The sequence below is a fragment of the Thamnophis sirtalis genome, unplaced genomic scaffold (genome assembly GCF_051295495.1).
Source record: "Thamnophis sirtalis isolate CommonGarterSnake01/CBP01778 unplaced genomic scaffold, rThaSir2_p1.2 scaffold_2, whole genome shotgun sequence".
In the NCBI taxonomy this organism is placed as follows: Eukaryota; Metazoa; Chordata; class Lepidosauria; order Squamata; family Natricidae; genus Thamnophis; species Thamnophis sirtalis.
The window spans coordinates 46,018,745-46,030,415 of NW_028261382.1; the positions used below are offsets into that span (position 1 = coordinate 46,018,745).

An 11,671-nucleotide genomic window follows, 5' to 3' on the forward strand; every position below is an offset into this window, starting at 1 on the left:
TATCAATATACACACACCCATCCCCATCCTAGCTTTTTACCTGTGCACCCTGGAGTGGATGGGATCTTAATTACCATATTTTTCAGAGTATAAGACGCCCCATCTCCCCCCCCCCAAAAGAGCGTGGAAATGTTGGTGCATCTTATACACCGAATACAGCCATTTTTGGCTTCCCGAAGCCCCGCCCACCGCATCCCATTTTTGCGAAAAATGGAGGCCTTTTTGCCTTCCTCCAGCAGAAGCACTCTGCAGGCTTCAGCAGGTCGGGGGGGGGGGGGGGGGGAGAGGCAAAAATGCCCCCATTTTTTCAAAAAATGGCCCGTTTCCTATCCATTTTTTGCAAAAACCGGCGTCTTTGCTTTCCCCAAGCCCTGATGAAGCCTGCAGAGTGATCCTGGAGGCCAGGGAGGACAAAAACATTTTTTGTTTTTCTTTCTTACTTACCTCTTCGATCTCTTGGTGCATCTTATACACCGGTGCATCTTATAGTCTGAAAAATACAGTAGGGCTTCTTTTGGGCGCCCGTGTAAAAATCAAGCTAGAACTTACTTTTGGGGCAGGTTGTATTTTCGGGAAAAATAGTATGACACATTTGCACCTCGCTGATAAAACCACTAACACTAATTATCTTCCTCATTCCCAAATTATGCCAAATTATGCCCACTTATCCCGAGAAGATTCATACATTACAATCACTGTGATATTTTATATTAAAAAAGAAAACCTGAATGACTGCAGTAAATTGTCAGTCAACGTTCTCAGTGGGACCTCTGGTGGACACTGAATGACACAGCTTAGTGCCTAAAATGTGGTCTTAATCCTGTAGAAAAGAGTTTTGCAGAGGGTTTTGTTTTTTTTGAAGTACACTGAAAGTATTTTTCAGGGCGAGAAAAATACGGTGTTTCCTCGAAAAATAAAACAGGGTGTTATTTTCTTTTGACCCCCAAAATAAGCACTTGGGCTTATTTTGGGGGAGGTCTTATTATTTTTGAGGTGCAGGAAGCGGCAAGCATTGGTCACCTCTTGCCTGCTGCTGTGTTGTAATATTTTTGGGGTGGGCTTATTTTCGGGGGAGGGCTGGCTCTAGTGCGCGTGCTCAAAAGCCCAATTGGGCTTATTATCCGGGGAAGGTCTTATTTTCGGGTAAAACAGGGGAGGGAAGGAAGAGAGAGAGAGAGATATGCATCAGGACTGAACGCAAACAAATAAAATGATCATAATGACCACAATTCTTTCATCCAAAACATGGGAAGAGTCTTACTCTCCCCAATGGTTTTTTTTAATATTTTAATGTTTTATTTCTGAATAAAATAAAAATAAAAGGGGGAAAAAGAATGGCAGAAGCCAGGAATCTGAACAACCAACCCAGATGTATCGACGTGAGCTGGACGTGGGAAAGATTTTGGTTTGCCGTGATTAATTTAAAAGAGTCTTGACGATAATGACACAAGCAACGGAGTTTTGGCAGCTCCGAGTCACCTGCCACTGAGCATTTCTTCCTTCGCTTCTTCAACCTGCGGGATTGTGTGCAAACTTCGGCTCCCGTGCAATGAGAGGATGCGGGCAAGCCCCCTGCTTAGAATTATCACCTTCCCGAGGGCTCTACCTCTCAAGCTGTTGCTGCCGCTGCAACAATCTCTTTTTTCTTCGCTACCCGTTCAGCGGCTCTGGCTTCCGCCTCGGCTGCCAACCTCTCCTCGCGCTCCTTCAGAAAGGCTCCGTATTCTTCAGGGTTTAACCTAACCGGAGGAGAGAAGAGCGAAGGTTTTGCAACGGTCCGCTTGTCGCGCACGCAAACACTCGCTGTCAATTAAATGTGAGTCAACTGTGTGCGGCGGCAGCCCAAAAAAGCCAACGCAATCCTAAGTTGCATTAACAAGAGGGATACAATCAAGATCAAGTGAGGTACTAATAGTATTCTATAAAGCCTTGGTAAGGCCACACTTAGAATCCTGCATCCAGTTTTGCTCACCACTCTATAAAAAAAAGATGTTGAGATTCAGGGTGCAGAGAAGAGCAACCAGGATGATTAGGGGACTGGAGGCTAAAACATACAATGAGCGGTTGCAGGAACTGGGCATGGCTAGCCTAGTGAAGAGGAGGACCAGTGAAGACATGATAGTAGCCTTCCAATATTTGAGGGGTTGTCCCAGAGAGGAGGAAGGGGTCAAGCTATTCTCCAAAGCACCCGAAGGCCAGACAAAGAACAATGGATGGAAACTGACCATGATTCAACCTGGAAATACGGAGGAATTTCCTGACAGGGAGAACAATCAACCCATGGAACAGAAGTTGCCTTCAGAGGTTGTGGGAGCTTCATCCCTGGAGGCCCTTCAAGAAGAGACTGGACTGCCATCTGTCAGAAATGATGTAGGGTCTCCATGGGCGGGGAGGTTGGACTAGATGACCTCCCTTCCAACTCTTGTTAATCTGGATCTAAGGCTGACTTGCAAAGCACCTTTCCTGCTCGTGGCTTTAAAAAGCAGCTGGGGCAGTGGGGAGGGGCATGAGTGGAACGTGTGGGAAGCGGGAGGGAGGAAAGGAATCTATGTGAGCCGTCTGCAGCCTGAGAAAATCTCGCGAGGCCAAGGTCAGAAAGTCTGAAGACTTTCAAAAGGGTGCAGACCACTACCCAAGAAAAAAATGTAAATCTTGCCTTTTTTTATAACTTCAAATTAGGGGGGGGGGGAAGAACCAGGTCACCCCCTGAAGAGGAGAATATGTAAACACAACAACGGATAGAGTGGATGGAAGGAGGAGTAGAAGGAAAGATAGGAAGGTGAGGAGAAAAGGAGAGGAATAGGAGAGAGGGAAAAGCAGAGGAAGAATTGGAGGGAATGTAAGAGTAGGAGAGAGGGGAGATAAGGAAGGCTGAGGGGAAGGGTAAAGGGGAGGAAGGGGAAGGAGAGAAGGGAAAGGAGAGGAGGAAGAAAGGAAGGAGAGAAGAAAGAGAAGAAAGGGGGGAAGGAAGGAGGGAAGGAAGGAGGGAGGGAAGGAGGGAGGGAAGGAAGGAGGGAAGGAAGGAGGGAATGTAGGAGAGAAGGAAGGGGGGAAGGAAGGAGGAAAGGAAGGGGGAAAGGAAGGAGAGGAGGAGAGAAGAAAGGAGGGAAGGAAGGAGGGAAGGAGGAGAGAAGAAAGGGGGGAGGGAAGGGGGAAGGAGGGAGGGAAGGAAGGAGGGAAGGAAAGAAGAAGAAGTAGGAATGTTGTAAGATAAGATGGAGTTATGGGATGGTAAGAAAGCAATTTCAAGTATATTGTCAACTGTAGGGGGAAAAATTGTTCTAAATACATATTATTAATAACAGTTATGAGATCATATAATTGTGTATGTATATATGAAATTAATAAAATTTTCTAAAAAATAAATAAATGCTTCCCCTGGATTGGTGGATGGTGGTGGTTCAGGGAAAGAAAAGTGGGTTTTGTTGCTTTTCGCAACAAATTCTCAGAACTGGCTTCGCTTCTTCTGTGCTTGGATAAATTCACCGGTAAAGTTTTACTCTTGGCAATAAAAATTTCTTTTGCTGGGAAAGGCGGCGGGATGATTGATACCCACAGTTGTCCTTTCGCCAGTTCCTGAATGCACCTCGGAACTCTGTCCTGTCACTTTTCACCTTCCTTTTCTCAACAGGGGTCCTAGGAAGCGGTCCTAGGCACAGGCAGTCCTCGACTTACAGCAGTTCATTTAGTGGCATTTGAAAAGTGCGCTTATGGCCGTTTTTCACACTGAGGACCACTGCAGCACTCCCCACAGACACGTGATCAAAATTCAGACGCTTGGCAACTGACTCATAGGTATGACGGTCACGGTGTCCCGGGGTCAGGTGATCTCCTCTTGCGACCTTCTGACAAAGTCAAGGGGGAAGTCAGATTCACTTAAAGACGGTGTTCCTAATTTAACAACTGCAGAGATTCACTCACAAAACTGTGAGGAGAAAGGTTGTAAAACGGGGCAAAGCTAAAGTTGACCGTTGTCTCGGTTAGCAATAGAAGTCTGGGGTTTATTTGTGGTCGTAAGTGGAGGACTACACAAAGCAAGATGTCTTTCCCGTCTTTCTTGGTCCTACCAGGTCCTTCCAGCTTCCCCCTGCCCCCACCCCCTTGTCCCTCTTGATACTTACTCTGTCACTACTTTGATGCCGAGTGATCGAGCGGTTCCCATCAGGCTCCTGATCATCGTCTCCAATGGCCAGTCGCGGATCATAATTGAGTGGTCCTGGGATTTTACCAGCGCTATCTCGTACAGGTGTTTCAGGGTCACCATCCCGGCTATTTCATGTCCTGCCAGGGATGGAGATGGTTATACATAGAAATAGCCCTTAGACTTATATACCGCTTCACAGTGCTTTCCAACCCTCTCTGAACGGTTTACAGAGTCAACCTCTTGCCCCCAACATTCTGGGTCCTCATTTGACCCACCTCAGAAAGATGGAAGGCTGAGTTGACCTTCAGACAGTCAGGCTCAAACTCCTGACTGTGGGCAGAGTTTGCTTGCAATTCTGTGTTCTAACCACTGGGAAGGAAGGAAGGAAATGAAAAGGAAGGAAAGGAGGAGGAAGGAAGGACAATAGCAATAGCCCTTAGACTTATATACCACTTCGCAGTGTTTTTACAGCCCTCTCTAAGCGGTTTACAGAGTCAGCCTCTTGCCCCCAATCTGGGTCCTCATTTTACCCACCTTGGAAGGATGGAAAGCTAAGTCAACCTTGAGCTGGTCAGGATTGAACTGCTGGCAATGAGCAGAGCTAGCCTGCAATACTGCATTCTATCCACAGGGTGGGAGGGAAGGAAGGAAGGGCAATAGTACTAAACTTATATATTGCTTCATAGTGCTTTTCAGCTCTAATCAGTTTACAGCCTCTTGTCCCCCAACAATCTGGGTCCTCACTTTACCGACCTCGGAAGGACAGAAGGCTAAGTCTACCTTCAATCGGTCAGAATCAAACTGCTGGCAGTCAGCAGTCCTGTATTCTAACCACAGGGAGGGCAATATCCCTTAGACTTATATGCCACTTCACAGTGCTTTGCAGCCTTCTCTAAGCAGGTTAACAGAGTCAGCCTCTTGCCCCCAACAATCTTGGTTCTCATTTTACCCACCTCGGAAGGACAAAAAGCTGACTCTACCTTCAACCCGTCAGAATCGAACTGCTGCCAGTCGGCAGAATTAGCCTGCAATACTGCATTCTAACCACTGCGTCGCCATGGCTCTTCCAAGCTCAAAGCCATCCCAACCCGTAGCCTAGTGGCTGAACTGGGAGAAGGGGGATGACAAGGGGGAGGAGGAAGAGTCATAAAATGGGGAAAAAATTACTTAACAAACGTCTTCCTTAGCAACAGACATTTTCGGCTTAATTGTGGTCATAGGTTGAGGACTACCTGTACTTGGCAACTGGGCCACAGTATGTGTGTGTGTGTGTGTGTATGTATGTATGTATGTAATGTACGTATGTATGTATATGTATGTATACACACAGACACACTCTCTTTGTAATTTTCCCTTTAACAGCCATATATATTTTGTGGGCAATGTATTGTCTGGGTTAATATACTCTTTACACAATAATAATGCAATTAAATATACGTAATCATGGTCTTCCAACTTCTAATGTTAATATGCACATTGCAATGATAATAAATTCTACTATATATATGCATAATACTATTTTCCCAATTTGTATTTTCTATTTTTTTTTCTTCTTCTAATTTTTAATACAGTCACCGTATTAAACAGTATTTTGTCTCTATCTGTCATCTCTTGCGGTTCTACTTACCAGGCGATGAAGCTCCCTTTTCTATCCCAGCTGCCGAAAGTAAAAAGTAACTGGTTGTTGGTTTGTTTATCTGAAGTTCATAAGACCTGTCAGACTACGGCGACCAAAAAGAAAAGAAAAGAGGAGAAATAAATACAGAATGCAGGAATTCTATGAAACTTATATATTGAGAAACATAATGTATTAAGCATTCCAATACATTATTAAAAATTATGTTTCTATTGTGTTCTCTTTAATGCAATGTTCGGGATGTATTTTTACCCTTTTGTGGTCGATTTTTCTTGCCCATACATAGTCAAAATATTTGGTCAGAACAGAAATTAAAAGCACAGATTGTTCTTTGCTACAGAGCTATCACTTTATTTAACTTCAGTTGTAATTCTTAAAGGTAAAGGTTCCCCTCGCACATATGTGCTAGTCGTTCTTGACACTGGGGGGCAGTGCTCATCTCCGCTTCTAAGCCGAAGAGCCAGTACTGTCCGAAGACGTCTCCGTGTGGCCGGCATGACTCAATGCCGAAGGCATGCAAAACGCTGTTCCCTTCCCACCAAAGATGGTCCCTATTTTTCTACTTGTATTTTTTACCTGCTTTCCAACTGCTAGGTTGGCAGAAGCTGGAACAAGTAACAGGAGCTCACTCTGTTACGCGGCGCTAGGGATTCGAACCACCAACCTTTTGATCAACAAGCTCAGCATCTTAACACTGAGCCACTACGTCACTGTTTACTTTTGTAATTCTTAGTTCTTTATTATTCCATATCAGGGGTTTCCAAACTTGGCTAGGTGGGGAATTTTGGGAGTTGAAGTCTACATGCTTTAAATTAGCCAAGTTTATAATTAATATATTTAATTATATATCAAATAATCAAGGATATAAAAATATTGAGGCAATAATGTTCTTAAAGATAAATTCATTATATATTATTCTAATTAATCCAATTAATCATAACAAATTTATGTTTCAGAAAACTATTGCCTGCACCCATAAATTCTTGATTTATCTGTGTAAAATTCTTTTATTCTTCTTTTTATGTTATTAGCTGGCACTTGCTTATATATGTGTTCTGACCCCCCCCCCCCTCGCCCACACCAAAGCACTCCGAGCCAAAGATACTTTACAGAATTTATTCACAGACAGGTAGGCCCTTGGCAGCAATCCAGCACAGACAAGCCTCGGCAGCAATCCAGCCTGTCAAGCTAACACCACAGTTCTCCAACATTAATCCGCTGACTTCTGCAAAAGGGGCGTGTGCACAAGCATTCTTTTTATAGTCTGGAGAGGAGCCTAATTACCACCAGCTGAGTGCAGTTACCTCCTGTAACTGCATAATTGTTCTTTATGCCTATTAGCTCTCCGGTGCCGGACATCTAGGAACAACTCCCTTGGCTCCTCCCCACTGCTGACATTGGGATCACACTCCCTTGGCTCCTCCCCACTGGTCCAAGGCTCAGGCGCCTCCTGGCTGCCAACCAGCCTCTCTGCACCCTGCTCGGAGTCGGAACCCTGTCCAGGGGTCCTCCACATCCTCCAAAGCCGACTCATAGGGCCCCTCGCTGTCGGAGTCTGGTGGCAGCTCCAACGGCTCCTGCTGGGCCACAACATATGTGTCTGTGCTTTGTAAGAGCTGGGATGGTGCAGTGGTTAGAGTGCAGTACTGCAGGCTACTTTTGCTGACTGGTGGCAGTTTGGGTCTCACCAGGCTCAGCCTTCCATCCTTCCGAAGTCGGTAAAATTAGGACCGAGATTGTTGGGACAAGAGGCTGACTCTGTAAACTGCTTAGAGAGACTGTAAAGCACTGTGAAGCGGTATGAAAGTCTAAGTGCTATTGTCTTCCCAACCTCCCAGATGTTAGAATGCAGTATTGCTGGTTAACTCTACCCACTGCCAGGTGTTCAATCCTGACCAGCTCAAGGTTGACTCAGGCTTGTCCTCGCCAGGTCGGTAAAACGAGGATTGTTGGGGACAAGAGGCTAACTGTGTAAACCACTTAGAGAGGGCCGGAAAGCACTGTGAAGCGGTATATAAGTGCTATTGCTATTTAATGTTAACTTCAACTCCCAGAATTCCCCAGTCAGCTTATTTTATAAGACCCCAAGGTTGGAAAACGTTGGTTTAAAAGAAGCTGCAGCCAGGCCTAAGCCTGGAATTTAAGTGTATGGTATCAAAATGTCTGAAAGAATAGATGGTCTGTGGGGCAATTCCAGGCCGGCTCCTGAACTCGAGGGGGGTGAGGGTTCAGGATGTTGCTCAAGAATCCCGGAATTTCCATTCTAGCCCCTCCTACTTGCAAAACCCATTGAAATTAAGAAAGGAAGATCTCGTTTCACCTTTATGATGATTTTGGTGGGCAGCGGGATGCCTGGTTTGAAGTCCTTGGTCCGCTCATTGAAATCTTTGCAGAATTGTCCGATGGGAATGCCGTACTTTTTGCGGGAAGAAGAGAGAGAGAGAGAGATGGCAATTTAGCCATTTTAAACCTCAATTCGAGGATCCTAACTTTTTCCCAGAAATCGACTCTTTGTGCCAATCCAGTGGTTTTTTGTGACTGGTGGTGGGGAACTGGTGGGATTGGAGGGATTAATACTGCTTGCAGACAGAGCTGGTCATTTGCATTTTTTAGAGAGTCGTTGAAGGCCACAGGAGAACAAACCAAAACAGGATAAGATTCAGCAGTCCATCTGCATTGAAAAGACAAAGGCCACTCTTTTAAAGACAGCAAAATCCACATTTTGGACAGAGAGGACCGCTGGTTTGAAAGAGGGTCAAAGAGGCCATCTATGTCCAAATTGAACAGCCCTCTCTCAACAGAGAGGGAGAAACACGACATCATCTATCTCCGGTCTACAACACAGTCCTTTCAGCAGTTCCAAGAAGGCTCCACACCCATTTGCACTACTCAGGTGACCCTGAGGACACAGACAAGCCTCCAAGTGGCCTCAAGGACTCTCTAAAAGAATGCAAATGACCAGCTGTCTGCCAGGAGTCTAAATCCTTCCATTCCCCACCTTCCCTTATCTACTCTTTTGACAGTGAGTAGTTCAGATTCTTGTAGGGCGTATTAACCCGCAATAAACCTGTAGTCATTTAAACTCCTTGCTTCCTGATAAGGTCCAACATAAAACACAGCAGTGTGTGTGCTCTTCTGAAAAAAATACTTAGCGTGTTACATGAGCCTTGTTTGCAAGTTCTTTCATTAATGCATAGCTAATCTTGGCTCGGCTGGAGGAGAACAACAACAAAAGAAGTTCGCATTCCAGTTCTGTGGCCAGAACTTCTGCTTCGCTGGTCTAGTCCAGGGGTGAGGAACAATGGCCCCTTTATGAGTTGTGGACTTCAAATCCCAGAATTCCTGAGCCAGCATGGAGTTGAAGTTCATAAGCAGCATGGCTGGCTCAGGAAATCTGGGAGTTGAAGTTCACAAGTCATAAAGGGACCATCGTTCTCCCACCCCTTGCCTAGTCTCAGATGCTACCTTTATAAAAATTAACCTAACTTTCCTATCCTGTCTTTCTCCGGTGCTTACCTGTCCAAGAACAGGTCCTAGAGGTGGACCTGGAACAGCCTGTCCAGCATTGATGATTGACCGGACGACACCTCCACCAGTTATCTTCAGTGCCGCTTTGCCAGCTTGGGCAAGCTTTGACATGGTGCTATCAGTTCTGCACAGACCTAGATTAAAAAGAGATTAATTGAGGAAAGGGGATTGAAAGGACTGGAATCTCAGAACGGTTATTATTACCAATTGCTTCTGAGCCTTAAGTTAAGATGTGTAGTCTTCAACTCACAGAATTCCCCAGCCAGCCCAATTCTGGGAGTTGAAGTCCACACTTCTTAAAGCTGCCAAGGCTGAGAAACACCGATCTTACACAAGGACAGAGCAAATGTGATACAGAACGTTTGAAATGGAGACCACTGGGAGAAAAATTCAGTTTCACAGGGATAGGGATCCAAATAGATGCCGAGAAACATCTCAAAGCGCAGCCAGGAGACAGTTAGAATACTTGCTTTGAGGCTGATGATGTCCGGTTTTTCCTTTTCAGCACCTCCAGTTTTATGGCACAGGTAGCAAAAAGTGATGCCAAATCACAGCCCTGCAACAGAGGAAAACAGAGTTGGTTTTCTACAAAAAGTCCCCATTTAGCCATAGAATATATGCATCCAGCCTCCTTTGCAATATTACCACTTCTCAATATCTAACACTACAGCCATCCCCAACCTAGTTTCTTCCAGTAACCTAGTTATCACGATGTCCAATATTTCCAGCCTGAAATTAGGAGGATTGTCACCCAACTCGCCTGGGAGAGCACTGGACTGGGTTTATAGCACAATTAGTAAATCCAGCACATTGGGTGCTTTGCAGCTCAATACCCAGAGGATTATATGCACCCATCTTAAAGCAAGCTGGCTGGGGGATTCTGGGAGTTGAAGCCAATTAATCTTAAAGCATGCTCACTGGGGAATTCTGGGAGTTGTAGTCCGCCCATCTTAAAGCATGCTAGCTTGGGGATTCTGGGAGTTGTAGTCCACCCATCTTAAAACATGCTAGCCGGGGGATTCTGGGAGTTGAAGTCCACCCATTCAATTAATTAAAGTATGTAGTGCAGAGGTACTTTTTATCATCACCGTTTCTCTCCAACCAACTCCATTTCCACTTTCAGCCCGTAATCCAATATAGAAGAATCGGAGGAGCCATTGCTTTTATCCGGAAAATCCCGGAGAAAAATCCCACCAGGTCCAAATCCCTTTCCCCCTCCCGGGCCTCCCTTGCTAAGCCTCGACCTTCCGTCTCTCGCCGCCCTCCTGGCCTCTCCATCGCGCCCTTCCCTGCCTAACCGCCTACCTCGGATTCCCTCAAGGAAACCCTAGATGGGCGCCGCCATCTTGGAGTCAGCGAGGTCAACCCGGGCGCTTTGCATGCCGGGAGGCCCTCGCTTTGCCCCATTGGCGTTAAATGGCGCCCGTTCACTTAAGCAACCCCGGAGCGCAGTGACGTCACCGAGGCGCCCGAGCGCGCGCGGGGCACGCCGGGAGGGTTCCGTTGGCGCCCGTTCCCATGGCAACGGGAGAATTCCGTCGGCTTCTGTTTTGCTTTTGAGGGGAAGCGCAAAGATGGCGCTCTCCTCGCCTCAGCAAAGAGACCAAGGACTCTTTCCGTGCTTAAATCTTTCCCTAGCTGCTTTTTCCATGTGATATAATTAAAAAAAAGTCCAATATATATTTTAAAATATGGCCCCCGCTGCGGTTTTCGTGGTGGGGGTCCCTCAAACGAGGCCTGGAAGTGGTGCTGAAGCGGGGGTGGGGAGGGTAACGCACTCGAATGCCTGAGAAACCTTTTGAATGGAAGAGTTGTGGCTGGGCCTCCAAAATAGCCCTCAGCCCCGTCTTTTCCTTACCAGGCAGCGGTGGACTGCCTTGCAGGGCTGTGGTCAGTCTTTCTCCGTGTAGTCCCCAACCCAACAGAGCCCCTCAGTGAAGGAGAGGGGCAGTCCAGGTAGTCCTCGACTTAGGAACACAATGCTAAGCAATACATAGTTAAGTTAACTTTGCCCCATTTTGTGTTGCCTCAGTGAATCACTGCAGCTGTTAAACTACTTAACAAGGTTGTTAAGTGACTCACTAGCTTAACAGCTAATAACAGGATGGTTAAGTGAATCACTTAAGCTAGTAACATGGTTGTTAAGTGAATCATTAGCTGTTAAGCTAGTAACAGCATTGCTAAGTGAATCACAGGCTAGTAACACGGTTTGTTAAGTGAATCACTGCAGCTGTTAAGCTAGTAATACAGTTAAGTGACTCACTAGCTTAACAGCTAATAGCACAATTGTTAAGTGAATCACAAGCTAGCAACATGGTTGTTAAGTGAATCATTAGCTGTTAAGCTAGTAATATGGTTGTTAA

At 45.9% G+C, this 11,671-nt stretch overlaps 1 protein-coding gene across 3 annotated transcripts; it reads right to left on the bottom strand.

Annotated features, from left to right (window-relative positions):
• Positions 1 to 1,303: 1,303 nt before the first annotated feature.
• Positions 1,304 to 10,738, bottom strand: MRPL11 (mitochondrial ribosomal protein L11). Of its 3 annotated transcripts, none has more exons than XM_087705298.1 (7): positions 10,614 to 10,738; positions 9,779 to 9,864; positions 9,297 to 9,442; positions 8,101 to 8,196; positions 5,772 to 5,865; positions 4,122 to 4,281; positions 1,304 to 1,739 (listed from the first exon to the last, which is right to left on the bottom strand). In XM_087705298.1, exons 3-7 carry the CDS (start codon positions 9,417 to 9,419, stop codon positions 1,610 to 1,612), a joined length of 603 nt encoding a protein of 200 aa, XP_087561424.1. In that variant the 5' UTR covers positions 9,420 to 9,442; positions 9,779 to 9,864; positions 10,614 to 10,738; the 3' UTR covers positions 1,304 to 1,609. The 3 variants fall into 3 exon arrangements, with proteins under 3 accessions (XP_087561424.1, XP_087561425.1, XP_087561426.1); XM_087705299.1 differs by lacking the exon at positions 10,614 to 10,738 and adding an exon at positions 10,397 to 10,478; XM_087705300.1 differs by lacking the exon at positions 10,614 to 10,738 and adding an exon at positions 10,384 to 10,402.
• Between the last annotated feature and the right edge of the window lie 933 nt (positions 10,739 to 11,671).